The sequence below is a fragment of the Eretmochelys imbricata genome, chromosome 1 (genome assembly GCF_965152235.1).
Source record: "Eretmochelys imbricata isolate rEreImb1 chromosome 1, rEreImb1.hap1, whole genome shotgun sequence".
In the NCBI taxonomy this organism is placed as follows: Eukaryota; Metazoa; Chordata; order Testudines; family Cheloniidae; genus Eretmochelys; species Eretmochelys imbricata.
Genome location: NC_135572.1, coordinates 292,598,663 through 292,623,553, shown reverse-complemented (window position 1 = coordinate 292,623,553; position 24,891 = coordinate 292,598,663). Strand labels below are relative to the sequence as shown.

Here is a 24,891-nt window from a genome sequence, read left to right as displayed (position 1 = left end):
TTACATTGCACCTCTGACCAATTAATAAGTGCCAGCCAGTCTGATGTATGGGGAAGAATGAGGCCTCAAAGGCAGGTAGAGGAAAGCAGAGGGATGTGTGTATTGGGGGTTGGGTGATAGTTATGTGCCAGCCCCAGAGAGAGAGAGAGAAGGAAAGGGAACCAACTTATAAGGCCAGAACATAAAGCAAAAGTGGGGAAATGGTCAGTTACAAATTAATTTGAAAAGACAGGATGAGGTTTGAGGCAGCTGATTGGGAAAATAACTTCTAGAACGGAATAGGAGTATGTGAGATTTATTGAAGAGGCAGCAGGAACCCCACTGGAGGTTAGTATTAAATCTCTGAGTTTCTTATCAGAACTGTGAAAGGGCAAAGCAAATAATATAATCCATAGAAGTAAGGAAAAAACATTAAAATCTATGGTACGAAGAAGGGAAATAAGCCATTTCAAAACTTATATTAACAGGAACCTGAAAGTGACAGAGGAACAAGCAAGCCTAAACATGCTGAGCATTGCCTGTAGATTTCTGTGTCTGCAGAGGAACATGATACACACTCACTGGAGTGTCTATGTCACTACCTAGGATTAAAACAAGCTGTTAGAAGTGTTACCCTGTTTGCACATACACAGCTGAGAGAACATTCCTGAGGTACAGGAGATAGAATCATAAAATGTTTGCGAGGAAAAAGGCCTAGATCGTTGATTCCAGCCATAGCTAATACATAGATAGGAGCATTAGAAATATCTTAAATCCTGCACTGGCAAGATGATTTATTTAGTCCTCCAGGAGAGGATGCTTCAACAATTAGCCATGTGACAGTTCTACAGGTAATGCATTTGTTTGCTTGCAGTGTGGGAGACAGCCAAATTCAAAGCTAATTTAGTAAGACATAAGAACGGCCCTACTGGGTCAGATCAAAGGTCCATCTAGCCCAGTATCCTGTCTTCCGACCAAAGCAGTGCCAGGTACCCCAGAGGGAATGAACACAACAGGTAATCATCAAGTGATCCATCCCTTGTCACTCATTCCCAGCTTCTGGCAAACAGAGGGTAGGGACACCATTCCTGCCCATCCTGGCTAATAGCCATTGATAGACCTATCCTCCATGAATATATCTAGTTCTTTTCTGACCCTGTTATGGTCTTGGCCTTCACAATATTCTCTGGCAAGGAGTTCCACAGGTTGACTGTGTGTTGTGTGAAGAAATATTTCCTTTTATTTGTTTTAAACCTGCTGCCTATTAATTTCATTTGGTGACCCCTAGTTCTTGTGGTATGAAGAGTAGTAAACAACACTTCCTTATCTACTTTCTCTACACCAGGCATGATCTTATAGACCTCAATCATATCTCCCCTTAGCCGTCTCTTTTCCAAGCTGAAAAGTCCCAGTTTTATTAATCTCTCCTCATATGGAAGCCGTTCCATACCCCTAATAATTTTTGTTGCCCTTTTCTGAACCTTTTCCAATTTCAATATATCTTTTTTTGAGATGGGGCGACTACATCTGCACACAGTATTCAAGACATGGGCGTACCACAGATTTATATGGAGGCAATATGATATTTTCTGTCCTACTATCTATCCCTTTCTTAATTATTCCCAGCATTCTGTTAGCTTTTTTGACTGCCGCTGCACATTGAGTAGATGTTTTCAGTGAACTATCCACAATGACTCCAAGATCTTTCTTGAGTGGTAACAGCTAATTTAGACCCCATCATTTTATATGTATAGTTGGGATTATGCTTTCCAATGTGCATTACTTTGCATTTATCAACACTAAATTTCATCTGCCATTTTGTTGCCCAGTCACCCAGTTTTGAGAGATCCTTTTGTAGCTCTTTGCAGTCTTCCTGGGTCTTAACTGTCTTAAGTAGTTTTGTATCATCTGCAGATTTTGCCACTTCACTGTTTACCCCCTTTTCCAGATCATTTATGAATATGTTGAATAGGACTGGTCCCAGAACAGATCCCTGGGGGACACCATTATTTACCTCTCTCCATTCTGAAAACTGACCATTTATACCTACCCTTTGTTTCCTATCTTTTAACCAGTTACCAATCCATGAGAGCACCTTCCCTGTTATCCTGTGGCAGCTTACTTTGCGTAAGAGCCCTTGGTGAGGGACCTTGTCAAAGGCTTTCTGAAAATCTAAGTACACTATATCCACTAGATCCCATTGGTCCACATGCTCGTTGATCCCCTCAAAGAATTCTAGTAGATTGGTGAGGCATAATTTCCCTTTACTAAAACCATCTTGACTCTTCCTCAACAAATTATGTTCATCTATATGTCTGACAATATTGTTCTTTATTATAGTTTCAACCAGTTTGCCTGGTACTGAAGTCAGGCTTACAGGCCTGTAATTGCCGGGAACACCTCCGGAGCGCTTTTTAAAAATTGGCATCACATTAGTTGTCCTCCAGTCATCTGGTACAGAAGCTGATTGAAATGATGGGTTACAGACTACAGTTAGTAGTTCTGCAATTTCACATTTGAGTTCCTTCAGAACTCTTGGGTGAATACCATCTGGTCCTGGTGACTTATTGCTGTTTGTTTAATCAATTTTTTCCAAAACCTCCTCTAATGATACCTCAATCTGGGACAGTTCCTCAGATCTGTCACCTAAAAAGAATGGCTCAGGTTTGGGAATCTTCCTCACATCCTCAGACGTGAAGACCGATGCAAAGAATTCATTTAGTTTCTTCGCAATGGCCTTATCATCCTTGAGTGCTCCTTTAGCATCTCAATTGTCCAGTGGCCCCGCTGGTTGTTTAGTAGGCTTCCTGCTTCTGATGTACTTAAAAAAAAATTGCTGTTACTTTTTGAGTCTTTGGCTAACTGTTCCTCAAATTCTTTTTTGGCCTTCCTAATTGCATTTTTACACTTCATTTGCCAGTGTTTATGATCCTTTCTATTTTCTTCACTAGGATTTAACTTACACTTTTTAAAGGATGCCTTTTTGCTTCTCGCTGCTTCTTTTACTTTGTTGTTTAGCCACGGTAGCTCTTTATTGGTTCTCTTACTATGTTTTTTAATTTGGGGTATACATTTAAGTTGAGCCTCTATTATGGTGACCTATAAGACCTATTTTACCCCTCTATAATATACAGAAAATGATAGATCTGACTTAGCAGGTGCATGGAAACATCAATTACAGTAGTTTAGTACAAAGTTTTCTCAGGTTGAAGTCAAGTAGTCAGGACAAAGAATACTTTGAGCCTGCTCAAAGTTACTTCAGTGCAAATTACAGTGAAGTCGATGGAATTATACCAATATACAACCAGTGCACATGACTTGGGCCCTTTTATAATCCTCCTGTAGTTGATGATAACCAGTGGAATCCTGGTTGTTGTTTTTTTACAAAAGTTCCCTAGGGCCAGATTCTGTTCCCATTGCTCACAAAGAAAGGTTCTCATACAAAAAGGCCCAAGCCTGCTTCTGTTGAAGTCAATGGGAGTTTACTATTAACTTCAGTCAGGATTTAGCCCACAGTTTTATATATATGCCTCATTCTGTTTTGATCCAGATCAGTTAAAAATGTAGCATATTCCTTTTCACTTCTCTCTTGCTTCCTCATATTTTGGTGGAGTTTCCTCTCCCCATTCTCTGGTATTGTAAGCTAATGAGACCATTTTAGTCCTAATCTTAAGCAGTCCTTTTGGGGAATTTCCTGGGGTGCCAGATATTTGACTCATGCTTTTTCTGTATCAGGTATGTTACTCTGCAAATATTTTATTGCTATCTGGACAGTTGAGTAAGTGAGATATTTCATAACTTGTTCCCCACCAACATGAAAAACTCATCAATAAATAAAATGCCTCTGAGCTGTTAAGATCAAGTGACCATGGTCTGATTAATATTTAAATCACGAGCTAATATCTTCTGTAGTGATTCACAAATTGCAATTCATGGTATGATTGGTGCTGGCTAGTTGCATGGTGCTGGCTCTCTCCCTTGTTTCCAGATGCTAAGTCATATTAAAAGAAGATAAAAATCCATTAGCTATTTTCTTAGTGTTACTTTTTCATGTCATTATTGTCACAAAATTGTTGGGTTTTTGGGTGGTTTTTTTTGGAGGGGGTGTGTGTGTATGTGGGTCCCCAAATGCAGAGTAACTGGTACGTGCAATCCTCAGTGGGGTGTGGCTGGGTGACAAGACCGTCTCTTAATTATGGGACAGTCTGATCTCCTGTGTACATCAGCTGTTTTGAGAATGGTCCTTGACTTTGTGTGCAGGCTCAACAGTAAATTAAGGATGGGTTTTTTCAAAAGGGCCCTAGTGTAGTCAAGTGCCCAGACCCCTTTTGACTTTCTACCCCTCATTCGTCTCCACACTGCTAATAGTATTTCAGATGTACCTCCAAGGGCTTGGCTACACTTGCGAGTTAGAGCACATTAAAGCAGACCCGGGCGCCCTATCTCACTACCCGTCCACATTGGCAAGGCACGTAGAGCGCTCTGACTTCACGGCTTGGTACTCCACCTCAGCGAGAAGATTAATGCTTGCTGCATCTTGGCTGAAACGCCCAGGTGTCAGTGTGAACGAGGTGTTGCATTACTGTGCTCTGATCAGCCTCCGGAAACGTCCCATAATCCCCTTAAGTCAAGTGGCCACTCTTGTCATTGTTTTTGAATTGCTGCAGGAATGAGGATATGCCCTTTGAAAGCGCCGTTTCTGACAGCTGGCTGCTTCTCTGCTCCGAGACAAAGCAACCATTAGTGTGGAATGCCATGTGAGAAAGAGAGAGAGAGAGAGAGGCGGGGAGGGGCATTGGAGAGGGGTCTGCAGCTGTCTGAACTTACAAGACAGCATGCTGACATGCCCTTAGTCCCCCACATACACACAACACACTCCCTGTCACACTCCACCCCATTTGAAAAGCATGTTGCAGTCACTTGCATGCTGGGATAGCTGCCCACAATGCACCGCTGCAAGTGCCGCAAATGTGGCCACACCAGTGCACTTGTAGCTGTCAGTGTGGACAGACTGCAGCGCTTTCCCTATTGCGCTCTCTGAAGGCTGGTTTAACTCAAAGCGCTTTTACATCTGCAAGCGTAGCCATGTAGTTAAGTGCTAACTCTCTTTTTGCTCATTCGTTAGTCTCATTGACTTCAAATAAGTAAAGAGTGAATTAGCACTTCAGGATTTGGCTTGGTAATAGGAAAACTAAAGTTAGCCAAACTCTCCCTGTTGCTATCTAAGTTTTCCTTTTTGTCATATGCTGTTTTGTTCTCTGCTTTTCTTATTCTGGAGATTGCAGAGTACCCTTATTAGTCTTGCTAACACTACTCTGATTGATGTAGTGAATTTCTCTGGAGTTAATGGTATCTGTTCCTTCACATACAAATACAACAGTTACATACTTTTAATTTTGTCTTGCCAAATCAAGCCTATATTTTGAATTCATTACCATCCCCAGGAGTTAGTAATTTTTCTGCGCTACCTACAAATACCTGCTGTGTTGTAATTTTCTTGTCACACATGCTTGCAAGTCAAACGAATTTCAGTCACATTCTAATTTTATTTGTAATAGGCCTAAGTCCTAGCACATAGGGGAAGGCACATATTAATTTCTTGTTCTTTTCAACTTTATGCATCCCTTTTTAGATTTTTCATTTTTCTTGTTTGTATCTACTTTGATTATTTAAACAAAAAAAAAAAGAGTAGAAAAAAACCAACTTGACAGAGGGGAAAAAAAACCCCTTTAAAACAGCCTGTAAAAAGCTACAATGTTTTTCTATAAAGCTAATAACTATACAGTGGGGGAGGAGGGAGGGCATTTGTATCTTGTGATTACTTACAGAATACATTTTCTCTCTCCTGCTTACACTCTCTTGTTCACTGTTGCCTACTTGTGTTTTTTACATAGATACGAATCTACCAAATGCTCCAGGTTGGTCTGACCTAGCCATCTGGGTGGGGTACATTTGTACTGCGGCTGGGAGATGTAATTCCCAGCTTGGGTAGACATACACACGTGACCTCCGCCCAAGCTAGTCTGTTTACAAATAGCAGTGTGACTGTGGTGGCCCAGGTAGTGGCATAGGCTAACCCCGCCCAAGTACAACCCCATCCGAGATCCTATGTGTTTATTTGGGTGGCTAGCCAGGAAAAACCCTTAGCTTTTAACTTAGAGATGGATAAAATCTTGGTCACCCTTAGTCATCAGTTGGAGGGAAGCCAGGGCCGGCTCTGGGCACCAGCAAAACAAGCAGGTGCTTGGGGTGGCACAGTTCTAGGGGCGGCGTTCCGGCACCGGCCATGCCGCCCCTAGAAAGGTGCCCCCGGCCCCCCAGCTCGCCTCCGCCTGCTCCCCTGAGCACGCCACCGCTGCTCTGCTTCTCCCCCCGCCAGGCTTGCCCCGCGCGAAGCAGCAAGCCTGGGAGGGAGGGAGGAGAAGCGGAGCGGCGGCATGTTCAGGGAAGCAGGTGGAGCGGAGGTGAGCTAGGGCTGGGGGTTGCAGGGGAGGGGGAGCTGCAGGAAGCAAAGGGGGGGGGGAATGTGGCACGCCTGGGGGAGGAGGCAGGGCTGGGGATTTGGGGAAGGGGCGGAGCTGGGGGCGGCCAAAATTTTTTTGGCTTGGGGCGGCAAGAATCCTAGAGCCGGCCCTGAGTAAAGCCTCCACTGTAACTAAGGGTAGTAAAAGTTCAGCAACACATCATTCAGGTTCGGGGCTACCCTGTTCATTGCACAGATTGCAAATTCATCATGCACCACCGCCACTTTCCTTGTGTTGCAACAGCTCGTGGGCCTCAGGGCCTGTGGACAGAGATGCTGAGTAGAAGATCGCAGTGACATGGAATTATTTGTAGATGTGGCATGTATAGACGTGAGAGAGCAGGCTCAACCCAGAACTGGCTTCACTGATCCTCCAGCTGAGGAAATTGGTGTCATGATGAGATGGAAAGAGGGAGGAACAGGTAGAACAAACTCACATGGACAGGATGCACCTTCTGATAGGGAATTTAAAGGTGAATGAACGTTAAGCCAGGGTCTAATGAATTAGTTGGGACAACAAATAAATTACAAAACACCCAAGTTTAAAATGCCCCAATTTCTTGGCTTTTTTGCACCTCTTCAGTGACACAAAGCCAATATGAAGCCAGCTTACATGGCCAGATGAGGCTTCCCTTTTTGCAGGGAATTTTCTAGTGATGTTGCTGGATCTGTGCCAACCTCTACCTCATGCTTCCCTAGCACAGAGTGTGGCTGCAGAAAAAGGGACAAGGCTAGAGCATTGTGCTCCAGTGATCCTTGGCTGATAGAACAGCCCCACGGGTCCATTGCAGCTGATGCAACTTGGAACAGCTGTTATGCTCTTCTGGCAGCCTGAGGATGAGTGGGGCATTAAGGTGGCTTACAGGCATTTTAGTGGTGCCCTCCATCCTAAATTGAGCTGGATGCCAGACGGCTAATTCTGAAGGTGTGGTCCAATACGATAGGGACAAATTGACACAGCTTCTTTAAGGAGATGTGTGCCTCTCCAATCTATTAAAATTCTTTGGGGACCTCAACAAAAGAGTGGATAAAGGAGAATTGGTAGATTTAATTGTTTGGACTTTAAGTGAGCACTTGGCAAATTCCTCACAAGGGGCCACTACGGAAAGTAGTCTAGGGTGACAGATACAATTTCTGTCATGGATCAGAAATTGCTTGAGAGAGAGAAAACAAAGGGACTGAATCATGATATTCATGCAGCCAGTATGAAAGGATAAGTGGCCTCACGTTCAGAAATACACGGTTTATGTGGTGCAAGGAGTCCTTCCTGATACCACAATGTATTTATTATTAATATAGAACAAAAGCAATGTCAGGAAACATCCCAATAATATTTGTATTTGTTTTAACAGAAGGTTTGATTTCAGGTTTTTATTATTTAGATAGGACCATTAATGCACACAGTTATTTACTGATGTAGAAATAAAAGATACATGGAAGTGACGTTCCTGCTCCAAAGAATTTACTGTCTAAAATCAGTCTAGCAACTGTTATGTGTTTAAGAATATTTCTCCTTCTTTTTAGTGGTCAACCCATTCCCAGGGTGGAGTACACAGCTGAAGAAATTAAAACTTGGGGGACAGTATTCAGGGAACTCACAAAACTCTATCCCACTCATGCTTGTCGTGAATATTTAAAAAACTTCCCTTTGCTGACCAAGTACTGTGGTTATAGAGAGGATAATGTACCCCAACTGGAAGATGTTTCTATTTTTCTTAAAGGTAAGGTTCATGTTTGATTTTTGAATAGCCATGATGTCATGGAAAAATGTTGTCTTCTCTTAGGACCTGGTCCAAATTTCATTGATGTCCGTGGATTTTAGATCAGGCCATTAGTCAACACGCACGCACTCATTGCAATGTTTTCCACAGGAGAGAAATTGTTGGGGTGAGTGATAGTTGTTTTAATAGGAATGTAGGAAGTTCAGAAAGGTGGCTAGGTAGCACGCCTAAATCAGTTTGCACGCTACACATCCTATAAAATTATATTGGAGGTAGAGGAAGGTCTTGTGGTGTGACACGGGTGGCGAGCACAGATAGCTGTGCTGTTGTAATGAACACACTGAAGGAACGCTGCTTCTCATGTAGCTCCTCCTAGTGCGGAGGAAGAATGAAATGTTGAGATAGTAGAATTTAAAGATGACTTCAGGCATACTCGTTCATTACAATATCTGTATCTATGCCAAGGGTTGCAGATGGTGGGAATGCATTTATCCAGATGTGTTCGAATATTCCCAAATGAACTTTGCAGGATTCCAGTACAATTTTGAAGTTCTGGTTTTGGAGTGACAGACCCATTTTATATACACTTATCAAGGTCCCAGCACTGCAATGAGCTCCACGTGAACAGGGCCCCATAAAGGTGCAGAGGTTCTCCTTCAGGGAATTTCCTTGAATGATCAAGGCCTAAATGATTATTTGCTTTTGAAAAAGCCCTTCTTCCCCATCTCTGATGAAAACATGCCTTGTATGAAAGGAGAAGATGCAGATGTTGAGCCCTCTAGTGGCTTGCCCTCAAGGTTCAGAGCAGTCTGTCAGTTCTAATTCTTTCATTGTCCATTCCCCTCAAAGATATCTTGAGAACTTCAGGGGCAGGAACATGCTGCTGTCTCTTGCAGCAATCCTGGGAGCTCAAGTGTATAATATCCTACAAATGTTTATAAAACAAAAATCTTTTGTGCTATAAGTGCCGTCCAAAAAAGGTAAGGAAGAGTGGTGTCCTAAATGTATATGGAAGAATTTTAACTTAAAATAAATACACTGTTTGGTATGAAAGAATAACTGTACCTATTTCCTTCTTCCCTGCTACATGCTTACCTCTTGTTTATGGTCACCAGCATTCAGCAACAATTGGCTCATTGCTTTTTGAGTTTGGTCATATCTTCCTAAGTCACGAATATATTGTTCTCTTGGTCTGAGGGAATGGTGAATCATGATTCTTTTTTTCTTAATGAGAAGCTAAAAACAGCAACAGAGCTACAGAAATACACTTTCAGACCAGTCAAAGAAGCCACAATTTTTGTGGAAACTGAACTTGGAATATTTTCCAGTAAACACCTTGAAAACAGCCACTAATGAGCAGAGAGAGAACTTGGGAAAGAACTGGCCTGTTCAAAGTCACTGTGAGTTTGAAATAACTCCCCTGTAGGACTAATCTGACAAAGGAATGCATTATTAAATGTAAAAATGAGCATCTGATATATTCATGTCACCACATGTTTAAATAATTTATAAGATAGTACTTTAAATGTATGCTTTTTTTTTATATAGTTTAATTTCAGTAAAGGTGATTTACATCATATTTCACAGAATTCAGGTTCTGTGTTGGAAACTTTTATATTGTTCTTGTTTGGTGCCATACATAAAAACTGATATTTCATGATGTTATTACTCACTGTAGACTTGACTTCTTTTCTAGTAAAATTTCTTAAGCCATGAATTACTTCAAGCTGTTTTAATTAAGGGTATTTTAGCAGTGCAAGGTGGGTGCAAATAGTATAGCATTTTTGGCCAAGGTTTTCAGTGTCTTGTTTCGGACAGAATAAATAACTACAAATCCTTGCTTGCTCTCAGGTGTTGATGTATCCAATTTCGTCTTTTCACTGTCTCTTCCACTTTAGAAAGGTCTGGCTTCACGGTGAGACCAGTTGCTGGATATCTATCTCCTCGAGATTTTTTAGCAGGATTAGCCTATAGAGTTTTTCACTGCACTCAATATGTACGGCATGGCTCTGACCCTCTCTACACGCCAGAACCGTAAGTATACCTTGTCCTATTCATTTGTTATTAAAATCAACTATAACTATAACTTAATTTTCTAAATTTTTTATGTTGATTCAGCCCTTTCAACAATCCACTTCTTTTCCTAGACTCCAGTGGAGAACCTTTGCACAAAGCATGAAATCTTTTCTCTGGTTGAGTCAATGGCAGAACTCTGACTGACATAAGGGGAGTGAGAATTTCACCCAAAGTTGGGTATTTTTTTTAAAGTGGGCTTTGTGGTAGGTCTGAGGATTTGGCATCTGTTGTTTGTAGGGCTGGTTGAATTTTTTCCTGTCTCAGCTGTTTTTGAGGGAAAATTTGGGTTTTCAACTAAATAAATTTTTTCGTCAAAGCATCTGCAGAAAATGTCAGGCTTTTTTGGTCGACAAACCAGATGCATGAAAACCAATTCCCACCCCACCTCCCCCCAGTGTTTGGCCAAAAACTGAAATCTTTTAATGTAGATATACCACCATGGTGCCTCCTGGGAGTAGTAGTTTGGGTATCTCATGTCCCTGTTCTACTCTATGGGCTGGACTCCCCAACCTGACTTCATTTCTCATACACCTCAGGCATGGTATTCCATGACACACTGCCTCCCCTCACCAGGAGAGGGGACTGTGGAGCAATATGGGAGATGTAATCTGATCAGAGAACCTGGGCCATAGAAGAGAACTTGAGTGTTACGCTCTCAAACTATAACAAGGAGTCTGGTGGAACCTTAAAGACTAACAGATTTATTTCGGCATAAGCTTTCATGGGTAAAACACCACTTCTTCAGATGCAGGACAGTGGCCATGGAAGTTGGAATCTGCTAAGGAGTGTGTAACAACTCACCTGCCGAATCAACTAGCCCTGAAAATGGATGGCGCTGGAGCGTTGGGCCCATACCCGGCCGTTGCCGGCTCTCAAACTATGACTCCAATGAGGCACCACACCAGCATTTTCAAATTGAAATGTTTGGGTTTTAGATGAAAACTGAAAACTCTTAATATCCTTAAAAAAATTCCAAATAGCTCCTCTAGGAGATTTTTTTTTTTTTTTGGTATTGAATGTTTCATGTTCTATGCAAGTAAATAATAGAATAGTAATTCCATCAAGAGACACTGCTGACTGCATAAACCATAAGGGCCATGTTTGAGCAGTTTACCAATTATCCGATATCTAGCATGAAATGATAGCCTTTCTTTATTCAGCATGTACCATTTTGGTGTATTTTATTTTTGTAAAGTATATGGCAACAAAAACCAAAGCCAAAGCTTACACAAATGAGTTATTGGTTTCAGAGTAGCAGCCGGGTTAGTCTGTATTCGCATAAAGAAAAGGAGTACTAGTGGCACCTTAGAGACCAATCAATTTATTTGAGCATAAATGCATCCGATGAAGTGAGCTGTGGCTCACAAAAGCTCATGCTCAAATAAATTGGTTAGTCCCTAAGGTGCCACTAGTCCTCCTTTTCTTTTTACAAATGAGTTAATATCTGCGGCCCTAATCCTGCAAACACTTAAGCCCATGCATAACTTTGCTCACAAGAGCAGATCCATTGAAGCCCTGGGAAAACATCTTAAGATATAAATCCAATAACCTAGCTGCATTTTTAAAATTTATTTTACAGTTAAAAGCTATATCTAAAAATAATTTAATGTACCATCGTGGTGGGAATCACCAGGTGGCAGTGTTACACATCACGCTAGAAGTTCTCTTTCTTATGGTGGGAGCTTTGTACACCATTTGAAGAAATGATGGATTGCTAGTTTTGTAATGCATTATCTTCTGGGGGAAGCTGTGGCAAGCGTCAAAGGAGAGTCAGTTCGTGAGGCAGAGTTGCTGCAAAGAAACTGAGTGCTGGTGTTTTGGCTGAGATTCCTGAAAAAGGGGATTAATTGCATGCTGTTTGACCACCTCTGTGTATATAGGGCATGTATACACTGTTGCGCAGTTCAGACTATGGGGGGTCATGAATATCAGGGCGCACCAAAGTGCTCTGCTGTAACTCCCCCATATACCTACTGTGGGTGTGAACTGAAAGGTTCCTACTCCGCATTAATATAATCCTGTGTGAAGAAGACTACATTAATGAGAACTAGGAACCTTTCAGTTTTCACCTTCAGCATGCATACCAGGGGAGTTACAGTGCATCAGTTTGGTGCACACTGCTATTCACGCCCCCCATAGTCCAAACTGCAGGGTAGTGTAGACGAACCCATAGCATAAATAAATAAACTGCTCTAAGAAAATACTCGACTCTGCTACACTGATCTTTCCAATGGGGAGACAACCTGCCAAGCCCCAAAATCTGCTAACACTCAGCAGAGGAGGGATGATATTTATGAAATAAAAACAATTGGAGTATATTCTTAGCCAGTGCAAGGAGATTTATCCCAGTAAGTGCAAAGGCCTTGAGACAGCAAACACTTTAAGCATGTGTGTAACTTTGCTCACATGAGCTGTCCCTTTGGCTACTATATTTATGGTATCAATGCTTAGTTTGATACAGGCTCCGAACTGTGTAGCAAGTCTTAGAAATTAGGTCGTAATATGTAATAACTAGGGTGGCCAGATGGAAAGTCTGGTCAAAAAGGGGACCTTATGGTGTCCAGTCAGATCAACTGACCGGACACCCAAAGTCGGTTACTGCCAGCAGGGGAGGTGGGGAGGCACCAGGTCATCACTCGTGCCAGCCCTGTCTCAGAAGGGGCAGCCCCCCACCTGCATCGGCCAACTGCAGCTCCCAGCCCCAGCTCTGCAGGCGACCCAGGCAGGGAGGAGGGGAAAAGCAGTGAGTGATGGAGGAAGGGGGGAAAGAGGAGCAAACGGGGGGTGGGTCCTCAGGGGGTAGGGCAGGAGCGGGGCCTCAGAAAAAGAGGGAGGTCAGTGGGTGAGACCTGGGCAGGAAGAGACAAGGCAGGGGCGGGTCCTCAGAGGGAAGAGGAGGTTTTGGCATTCCTGCTCGAGTGTCCGGTTTTTAAATATTACAAAGTTGGCAACCCTAATAATAACAGAAATTCTTATGAAAAACTGCCCATTCATGGTGTCCTAAGAGTCACTGTAGTAATTCTAGTGAAATTAAAATTATTACTTTTGTTTCTGAATTTAATGGGAAATCCTTATTGCCTTGATGACTCCAAGCATTAGACCTATATAAATTATATAGGTACAGTACTAGCATTTGAAACACTGATAAGAAGCTAATTATAAAAAGGAACTTTATTCTTTTTATGCAGATCTTTGTTCTAAAATAATAAAATTTCAGAAAAATGAAGAGCAAAAAATGATAAATACCTTGTTAACGTTGTCTGATTTTTCATAAGATTTTGCATACAGCAGATACTCTCAGTAACTGAGGATGAAATTCTGGCTCCATTAAAGTCAATGACAAAACTCATATTGACTCCAATGGTGAGAGGATTTCACCCTTAATATTCACCCTTTTGCAGTACAATAATTGCAGTGCCCTGCTCTCTCTCATTTGATGCATGGAAACATATTGCGGTTGGTTGCAGGTGTCTGAGGCTGTGAATGTTGCATATGAATACGATCAACCTGATGAAATGACTCCTATTGATTTTAAAAAAAGAAAAGGAGGACTTGTGGCACCTTAGAGACTAACAAATTTATTTGAGCATAAGGTTTCATGATCAGGCTTCCCACCCACACTGTAGAGCCAGATGGAAATTAGGGAATTCACTTTGCTTGATTTTTGATTTTTATCATCACTATCTGCATTTTAAAACATTTTCTTTCCTGGTTTTATGATATTTCTACTACCTTCATAGAACTATATGGATTTCCTCTGCTGGCCAATTTGCTCCTACAAAAATCTTTCACAGTGAAAACTATTACTGAAATCTTTTCCTCTCAATGTGTATGAATAAATTAAAGCCACTTAATTATTTTTCAAATAGCACAAAACAAAAGAATTGAGTCTGGTAGTTAAGAAAAGAGTTATATTGTTTAGACTATCTCTAAAGGACCAGACTTGCTGGGAAATCTATGAGACTGTTATGACAATTCCAAACATCGGTATATGGTTCTGCTTGCAGGGTACTGTTTTGTTTTGTTTTTTTTAAAGGCAACTCTCTGTAACAGCACATGTAAAAAAAAAAAAAATTTTTTTTCCCACAGAGAAATATATAAGCCAAAAGTGGGGTGGTTGCTAATGTAGCAAATTGGATAGGGCAAGATTATGTCTACCCTTTTGTGGGTTTGCAAGGATGTAAAGGGTGCAAACAGCCTCTCATCAGACCTGTTGCCATGTGCATGGCTAGTCCTTGTGCAGGGCTAGTCCTTGTATTCTCTTGTAGTATAGACAACAGTATTAGCTTCTCCAGTGTGGGTGGAGAGGGCTGGAAAGGGGTCAAGGTTCTGCACTGGCTGGCCGAGCTAGACTGGTATGTTGGGGACAGGGCTAGACTTGTGCTGTTTTCTGACATCAGTGACCCCTTGGCACAACAGTATCACTATGGGCTTCTGCTCCTCACAGGCCTTGGGTCTTTGGTGCAGTCCACAGACCTTCAGTATGGATCTTGGCTTGGCATGGCATGGCATAGCCCTCGATGTATTAGGATCTCTGGTCAGCCTTCAGAACCCTCATGAATCAGTTCATCTGTGTCTCAATGCATCATTGAAATGGAGCAGCCCTTGGCTCATCAGACGAGGTCTCTGTAGGCCTTTGATACTTTAGAGACTTGAGGCATCAGAGCTTTTGTGTCTGTCAGGCCCTTGGTAACTCTGGTGGTGTCCTTCCCCAGTACCTTAGAGAGGCCCTAGGTGAGTCGTCATTATTCTGAAGCCTTATAACCTTGACAAATTAATGCCTCAGGCCATCAGCACATGAGGCCTCTGTGCATAGTTATCTCTGGGCAAAAAAGGCCTTAGTAGGTCCTTGATGTGGCAGTAACTCAGTGTCTCACATTGCATTGGGATGCTAGCCCCACGGTTGATGCCCTGGCCCTCAGCACATTAAGATCTTCTTCCATAATAGCCTCAGCCTGTCACCACCACGAAGTGGAGCTCAGCACAGCTCCGTATGCTCAGAATGGCCCTCATGCGTCTACGGAGTCTTGGCACTTCAGTGCCTATGTCGGGACACATCAGCACTTCAGAATAACCCCAACATCTCTATTAAGAGTTAGTACTTTGGGGCTTTAGAGAGCTCCGGGTGCTTAAGCTGTTCAACTATTTTGGCTTGGCATTTTGATAGGGTGGCCGTATTTTCCTATGCTGAATACGGGACACCTGGTAAAATCACTCGTATTCAAGTGAGTTCAATGGCAATCAATCGTACAAACATTTAAATTAACATCAAGTTGACTGAGCCTCTCTTAAAAAGAAATACTGTGTAGTTGGATTCTTTTTATTTACCTTCTTATCTTTAAGGCTTTAGGATTCACATAGGGAGAGGTGACACATGCACACCCATACCCCTCTCTCACACGGGTGGTGACCAATCAACCTGACTCTCCCTATCTGGCGCTGTCCATCCTCCGTGCCTGGCTGGGCCCCCGGGATAGACCCACCTCTCCTGGTACCTGGCACCATGTCTTCTCGAGGCAACACGTGGAGGGGGGGCACATACGGTCACATGCCCCCCTCCCCAGATTTCTGCCAGGATTCACATCAGAATGTGGCCAGCAGCAGCCTTTCGGCACTGTGTGGGAGGGGAAGGAAGGGAAGGGAGCTGCTTCCAGCCACAGGGGAGGAGGAGGGGGAAGGGATGACCTGGCCTGTGTCTTTGCAGAGCTCATCTCTTTCCCCACCACTCCTGTGTGGCTGGAAGCAGCTTGTCCCTTCCTGCCCGCACACTGTCGAAAGGCAGCTAACACCTCCAGGCTGCTGCTGGCCACCGACGTAACCCAGCTGCCTCCTGTCCCTTGGCTACAGTGTGGGCAGGAAGGGGTTAATCCCTTAGGATGCATTGTGCACCAGAGCCCAGGGAACCTCACTGCAGGGGCTTCAATGAACCCCACGAGAAAGGTGGCTCAGCAGAGGAGGGTGCCTAGGGGCCAGAGCAGCCCCACGCTCTCAGGGGGCAGGACCTGGGTGTGTGGGGGGATGAAGAGGGCACTAAGCCCTTACCTAGGGGGCTGCTGTGGAGCCTGCAGGTTCGCAGTGTGAACAGGCTGGAAATAGTTTCCCCTCCCCCATGACTCCAGAGCTTAGCTGAGGGGTGAAGAGGCTTCTCTGTGCCAGTGCTGTGTGGAGCTTTGACACATGCAGGACTCAGCTCCTCCTTGCCAGCGCCCCGGGCCGGAAGGTCTTGGGGTTTCCTGGGGTGCCAGCCCAGCCAGAGGCAGTGGGGGGAAGGAGCGGGCCGGCCAGGCTGCTAGTGAGCTGAGCATTCTGACCAAGGGCTGGTTCACTGCACAGCGCTGGAAGTGGGATGCGCCCCGCTGTGGGGGGATGTGGAGGAGCAGTGGGGCTGGCGGGGGGTGAGTGTGTGAAGAGGCAAAGCAGGGAGAGGAAAGCAAGAGGGGGAGCACGTCAGGAGAGCTGACACGTAACTGGCCACCACTCACCAACTACCACAGCATGCAGCCTGTGCCAGCTGGAAACGGGACGGGGGGCAGGGCCCTGCTAGCCAAGAGCCAGCACGCAGCATGGGCTGTGCTAAAGGACCAGCAGGGGGAGCGGCTGGCCCTGCGCTCTGAATCTTTGCCCCTCCACCAGCCTTGCACCTCCCCCTCATTGTCAGCTATTGGACCCCCCCACACACACACTTCTGGCTGGAGAGCAGGGATCCAGCCAGCAGCAGGACCCACCAGTACTGATGGGGGTGGGAACAGAAAATACGAGACAATTCGCCCGTTCTTAAGAAAACGTTGGCACACCTGCAGGAGGGCTTAAATACGGGACTGTCCCGTTAGAAATGGGATTCTGCTTACCCTATATTTTGATGCCTCAGCATGGCCACAGCCATAGGCGCCGACTTCCCTCTTTCATGTGGGTGCTTGACCCCCCCTTCCGGCCCTGGCCCTGCCCCCACTCCACCCCTTCCATGAGGCCCCGCCTCTTCCCACCCCCATTCTAACCCTTTCCCCAAAGTCCCTGCCCCAACTCTGCCTCCTCCCTGCCAATATTCCAACTCCTTCCCCAAGTCTCTGCCCTGGCCCTGCTTCCTCCCCTGAGTTGCGCCATGTTCGTGCTCCTCCCCCCCCCCCCCACATACGTGCTAATGCTGCCAAACAGCTGTTTGGCGGCCGGATGGGAAGGTAGATGGAGGAGCGGGGATGTGGCACGCTTGGGGGGGAGGAGGAGGTGGGGCAGCAGGGAGGAGAGCTAATTTTTTCCCTGTGGGTGCTCCAGCCCTGGAGTCGGCGCCTATGACCACAGCCCCCCTGTCAAGGATTGGTACCTCACAGCTTCAGAATGAGCAGGCTTTGCTTTTGGGCTCTGCTTCACTGGCACCTTTGAAAGATTATGATGATTTGGAGCCTTCTTTAAGGCATAGCACTTTGACCCCTAGATGGAATTAGTTCAGCACTTACTTTGGGACACAATGCTTCAGCAAATGGTTGCATCACCTCTATTGGTTTGCATCGGTGCATCCTTTGCAGGCAGTTTGCATTAGTTGAGGGGGAAAAATGGGTGCCGGGTGACCTTCTAGGGAGCTTAGCACTGAAGTCCTTCTTTTCAATAAGAGGTACTGTGGGATATTGTTTTCCTTCTGAAGCGCTCTCTCCTGGACATTGAGTTTCAGAGATTCCTGTTGGGTCTGTCCATTTGTGCCTCTGGCTGTTTTCATGGCCTCCCACTGGATCTGATAGTCTGTTCCTGACTCTAGAAATAGTAAGGGTCTCGATCCTGATGGTTGCTTCTGTGTATTCCATTACCTCTTCCATCCCTCATTGTTCGCTTGTTCATGCTGCAGCTGTCTTCTGGGAAATGAGGTGGTCAGACTTTGGTGCTTTAATCATGCTGACCTGGGATATCGTAGGAAACAGAGGGAGATTAGGATTGCTAAAGAAGTGACTGTTCTGCCATTGGGGAAGCATGAGTAACTGTGCATCTCAGACCTGGAATTCTCTTCATTGTGTATTTCTGCTTTACCTCATGTTTACATTAGGGTAACGACTCTTCCAATAAGAAAAGGAGTACTTGTGGCACCTTAGAGACTAACGAATTTATTTGAGCATGAGCTTTCGTGAGCTACAGCTCACTTCATCAGATGCATACCGTGGAAACTGCAGCAGACTCTATATATACACAGAGAATATGAAACAATACCTCCTCCCACCCCACTGTCCTGCTGGTAATAGCTTATCTAAAAGCCATTTCCAGCACAAATCCAGGTTTTCTCACCCTCCACCCCCCCACACAAATTCACTCTCCTGCTGGTGATAGCCCATCCAAAGTGACAACTCTTTACACAATGTGCATGATAATGAAGTTAGGCCATTTCCTGCACAAATCCAGGTTCTCTCACTCCCTCACCCCCCTCCAAAAACCCACCCCCATACACACACAAACTCACTCTCCTGCTGGTAATAGCTCATCCAAACTGGCCACTCTCCAAGTTTAAATCCAAGTTAAACCAGAACATCGGGGGGGGGGGTAGGAAAAAACAAGAGGAAATAGGCTACCTTGCATAATGACTTAGCCACTCCCAGTCTCTATTTAAGCCTAAATTAATAGTATCCAATTTGCAAATGAATTCCAATTCAGCAGTTTCTCGCTGGAGTCTGGATTTGAAGTTTTTTTGTTTTAAGATAGCGACCTTCATGTCTGTGATTGCGTGACCAGAGAGATTGAAGTGTTCTCCGACTGGTTTATGAATGTTATAATTCTTGACATCTGATTTGTGTCCATTTATTCTTTTACGTAGAGACTGTCCAGTTTGACCAATGTACATGGCAGAGGGGCATTGCTGGCACATGATGGCATAAATCACATTGGTGGATGTGCAGGTGAACGAGCCTCTGATAGTGTGGCTGATGTTATTAGGCCCTGTGATGGTGTCCCCTGAATAGATATGTGGGCACAATTGGCAACGGGCTTTGTTGCAAGGATAAGTTCCTGGGTTAGTGGTTCTGCAGCTACCTTCGAGACACCACTGACTTCCTGAGGAAACTTCAATCCATCGGTGATCTTCCTGATAACACCATCCTGGCCACTATGGATGTAGAAGCCCTCTACACCAACATTCCACACAAAGATGGACTACAAGCCGTCAGGAACACTATCCCCGATAATGTCACGGCTAACCTGGTGGCTGAACTTTGTGACTTTGTCCTTACCCATAACTATTTCACATTTGGGGACAATGTATACCTTCAGATCAGCGGCACTGCTATGGGTACCCGCATGGCCCCACAGTATGCCAACATTTTTATGGCTGATTTAGAACAACGCTTCCTCAGCTCTCGTCCCCTAAAGCCCCTACTCTACTTGCGCTATATTGATGACATCTTCATCATCTGGACCCATGGAAAAGAAGCCCTTGAGGAATTCCACCATGATTTCAACAATTTCCATCCCACCATCAACCTCAGCCTGGTCCAGTCCATACAAGAGATCCACTTCCTGGACACTACAGTGCTAATAAACAATGGTCACATAAACACCACCCTATACCGGAAACCTACTGACCGCTATTCCTACCTACATGCCTCCAGCTTTCACCCTGACCACACCACACGATCCATCGTCTACAGCCAAGCTCTGCGATACAACCGCATTTGCTCCAACCCCTCAGACAGAGACAAACACCTACAAGATCTCTGTCAAGCTTTCTTACAACTACAGTACCCACCTGCGGAAGTAAAGAAACAGATTGATAGAGCCAGAAGAGTTCCCAGAAGTTACCTACTACAGGACAGGCCTAACAAAGAAAATAACAGAACGCCACTAGCCGTCACCTTCAGCCCCCAACTAAAACCCCTCCAACGCATTATTAAGGATCTACAACCTATCCTAAAGGATGACCCAACACTCTCACAAATCTTGGGAGACAGGCCAGTCCTTGCCTACAGACAGTCCCGCAACCTGAAGCAAATACTCACCAACAACCACATACCACACAACAGAACCACTAACCCAGGAACTTATCCTTGCAACAAAGCCCGTTGCCAATTGTGCCCACATATCTATTCAGGGGACACCATCACAGGGCCTAATAACATCAGCCACACTATCAGAGGCTCGTTCACCTGCACATCCACCAATGTGATTTATGCCATCATGTGCCAGCAATGCCCCTCTGCCATGTACATTGGTCAAACTGGACAGTCTCTACGTAAAAGAATAAATGGACACAAATCAGATGTCAAGAATTATAACATTCATAAACCAGTCGGAGAACACTTCAATCTCTCTGGTCACGCAATCACAGACATGAAGGTCGCTATCTTAAAACAAAAAAACTTCAAATCCAGACTCCAGCGAGAAACTGCTGAATTGGAATTCATTTGCAAATTGGATACTATTAATTTAGGCTTAAATAGAGACTGGGAGTGGCTAAGTCATTATGCAAGGTAGCCTATTTCCTCTTGTTTTTTCCTACCCCCCCCCCGATGTTCTGGTTTAACTTGGATTTAAACTTGGAGAGTGGCCAGTTTGGATGAGCTATTACCAGCAGGAGAGTGAGTTTGTGTGTGTATGGGGGTGGGTTTTTGGAGGGGGGTGAGGGAGTGAGAGAACCTGGATTTGTGCAGGAAATGGCCTAACTTCATTATCATGCACATTGTGTAAAGAGTTGTCACTTTGGATGGGCTATCACCAGCAGGAGAGTGAATTTGTGTGGGGGGGTGGAGGGTGAGAAAACCTGGATTTGTGCTGGAAATGGCTTTTAGATAAGCTATTACCAGCAGGACAGTGGGGTGGGAGGAGGTATTGTTTCATATTCTCTGTGTATATATAGAGTCTGCTGCAGTTTCCACGGTATGCATCTGATGAAGTGAGCTGTAGCTCACGAAAGCTCATGCTCAAATAAATTCGTTAGTCTCTAAGGTGCCACAAGTACTCCTTTTCTTTCTGCGAATACAGACTAACACGGCTGTTACTCTGAGACTCTTCCAATGTCTCCTACTGCTTTTGGTCAGCTATATCATATGTGTTTTGTATTTGTAGAGGAGAAATGGTGGGCTGTCATTGTGGACTTGTTGTACCAATAAAATAAAAACCAGCAGGATCTTATTAAAGGGAAAAAGGCAAAATACCACATTTATTGTGAATACAGAAAGAATCCTAGTAAGCAGTTAATTATAGTTATAACATTCCATTCAATCTCATATTTATTCACACATTCATTCACACACACACACACACACACACACACACACACACACACACACACACACACACACACACACACACACACACACACACACACACACACGTTCTGCAAGGTTGTTATCATAGTTACCAGCCTTAGAGTTGCTCATGCCACACACACACACACAGGTTCTGCAAGGTTGTTATCATAGTTACCAGCCTTAGAGTTGCTCTCACACACACACACACACACACACACACACAGGTTCTGCAAGGTTGTTATCATAGTTACCAGCCTTAGAGTTGCTCATGCCAAGCCACTGGCAAGGTGGCCTGGACATGAGGAGGGAGCAGGGCCTTGTCAGATGCTCATCTGATGCTCCTGGAAGTTGGTTTGCAGAATCAGACCCCAAAGTTCTCACTTTTTAGAGTCTATTTTTATAGGAATTTCTTCCTATGCCAGTCTATGGGAATTGCTGCTTCATGCTGTTGCTGAATCAATCAGCAGATAGCACATTCCTGACGGCTCCAAGATGTTATCTTGTTCTTTGGTTCTCCCATTCTTGAGGCTGTTGGGTGGATTCCAGTCTGCCCTCCGGGGGGGTCCTCTGGTTATTTCCACTTGACGCCTTCTTCAGCTGATGGACACTGGATTCTTAGGCTGGCACCTCCCTGATCATTCAGTTATTATCCACACCAAGCATCCATCCACATACATCCTCTATCTCTATTTTAATCACAATTGTTAATACAACAAAAGGGCGGGGAGTCTCTGGGTGCTGTTTCTGTTGTTAGAGTATTGTTTTGAGTCTCTCTCTCTGTGAATTGCTTTGAGAACAGACTCTGTCTTAGAATGTACTAACACAGTTAGCAGCTTGCAAGTTTCACACATAGAGGGAGAGAAACAGTACCAAAAACCAAGAGACCTCTTAATTAGTAATACCCTGGAATTTGAACTATGGGGAATCAAACTCATTTGTGATTTTAATACAGAACTTCTTTAATATGATCCAACATAATCCCCCTTTTGACACTAAGATTTATAATCGTCAGTGTCACTTTCTATGTAGCCTATTCAAGAGAAGGTACTGTGAGGCAATTTGAGTTTGTGATTCCAATTCATGCCACATACATGATCCTAGTGATGTATCTTTACTACAAGGTTCTGGGGCAACAGGCAAGGTGAGGCACACCCACTTTTGAGGAGTCCATTCAGTACAACCTCTAGTGTCCAATAGCTTCCCTCCCTCCCCAGCCCACTGGGTCAAGGTCCAGGGTAGCCAGAAGGATCCCATGTGTAATATGGGGAGTGGGTTAACCTTCAATACCTTTGCCTCCAGGGACTGTTGGTGTGCAATTTTGACAACAATTTCTCCCATTAACAAATCTGGTTTACAATACTGGAAACATATTGCATCCATTCATATTGATAAGTGTCAAACAATGATCTCTTTCTTTTTTAACAAATGCATCAAACCCTTAATATTTCCCAATATGACCCAGAACATTTTGTGTTCCAAAGTAGCTAGTGCAAGTATCTGCATTTCAGTGCTTCCCATAGCTATGGCTGTGTAGTTTCCTATTTCTAATATTTTTTTTTTCTTATGGATAAGCCATGTGGTAGTATTAAGCCATTACTAAAGATTCCATTGGCCTTTTAGGTTACCCAGACCAATTTGGACCAAGTCTACATTGGCATGTACTTGTTTTTGTATCAGGCTGTCCTGTAGCTGGGACAGAAAGCTTAATTTATTTTTAAGTTCTTGCAGGTCTTCAGTATTTTTTTTTTTTTTTTTAAACACACAACAGTGCTAGCAACAAGACAAAACACAAGACAAAACATAGAACACAGAACACAATTTCTATTGTGACAGTAGATTCATGGTATTGGGTTGCTTTTCAGCTGGCATCAGCTTTTCCTGATTTTCTGAAAGACAAAAAGAACATGTTTCTACCCCTTTTGGGGTGACAGATTATTGCTTAAATATTTCTTTTACAAATACCCTTGCTGATTGCAGGCAAAACAGAGAAATTGCCCCCATATTTTCCTGTTTTTGTTCTATAGGCAGGCCAGGTTTCTATGGCTTTTATCTTTTAAGGGTTATGGGGAAATTATCCCACTGTTTAGTCATTAAATCCCTGAGTTTTCCTTCTTATACAGCAGACCAAGTTTATAATGTTTTTCCTGCTGTGTTAAGCTTTAAGTTTTATTTACAGGTAATAACTGAGAAGCATCATTACCATACGACCTTAAAGGATTTTTCCAAAAATCATACAGACTATACGTTGTTACAGGGATACTTATTATCATTAAATTTATTAAAATTATCTTGTTATCCCATGCCTTTTATTTAGGCAATTTGTTTGCTGACCAGGTATGTCCTTTATCTGCAGCTCCTTCGTGCTGCTAGTTCTTTCCTTCATCATTTAGGTAATTTGCATTTTCACAGAAACTTCCTGCTTTTGGATTTAAAGCCATCAGCAGCTCAGAGAGTCTATCTTAAAAGGGACATAATCAACTTTCACCAGAGTTTTGATTACTTTTAACTTCTGCTTCCAAAACACACAGCAATCTGAAAAAGAAAACCCAACCTATTGTGGCTCCCTTTGGAGCCCTAATAGCATTTTAATTAAGTAGCATGGTATGTTTGCATTTCTTTTGCCCCTTCTACAATATACCCTGCACATGTTCTGGGGCAAATGCACATTCCTTCCATAGTTTAACTTCTATAACATTATCCAGATCCATTTTTACATAAGGTGTCACTATTTCTTTTTTTTTTGCTTACAGAGTTTTCATGCACCTTTATCAAAGTGACAGTCTGATTACTCAGAGCCATTTTAAGACTCAGTGTTTCTAACATTGCTTCTTTTTGTTTTGTGCACCTCACCCCTGCTGTTGCTTCAGAGAGGCACTGTCTTTTTTTTTTAATTTTTTTTTACTACAACTCTCATCTGCTATTACAAAAACAAACAAACAAAAAACAAACAAACAAAAAGAATCCAAAATTTTTTTTTTTATATTCTCCTGATTTTGACTGCCCTGCTGCAGCCACAACTTAAAAACATTTTAAATTTTGTAAAGCATTGAGTTACCTTTTAAGGGTTAAATGCCAAATCCCAAAGCCAAACAACACTAATTACCTGTGTCTAGCAAAAAGGTCTGTCAGTTTTGCAACTTTGAATTAAAGAGTCAAATGGATTTTTAGTGGCATTATTTAAAACAAAAACAAAACTAACTGGTCCTTAGAACTTTACATATTTACACACACACAGACAGATACGTACACGTTTAACTGCTTAATTCCCTCCAGCCTCTGCAGAGTTAACTTTTTCACTCTTTTTGTATTCCTGGAGTGCCTCTTTCACTATTTTCAGCTGGCTTTGGGTATTTGTAACCAGCACCTTCCAATTGTC

The 24,891-nt window shown here is 43.6% G+C and overlaps 1 protein-coding gene across 1 annotated transcript in view; it reads left to right on the top strand.

Moving 5' to 3' along the window:
• Positions 1-24,891, top strand: part of TPH2 (tryptophan hydroxylase 2) — a 79,682-nt gene that overhangs the window by 16,752 nt on the left and 38,039 nt on the right. The window contains exons 6-7 of the mRNA XM_077807738.1: positions 8,027-8,223; positions 10,122-10,257. Of these exons, the coding sequence (XP_077663864.1) occupies positions 8,027-8,223; positions 10,122-10,257 (333 nt within the window). The remainder of the gene's footprint in view (positions 1-8,026; positions 8,224-10,121; positions 10,258-24,891) is intronic.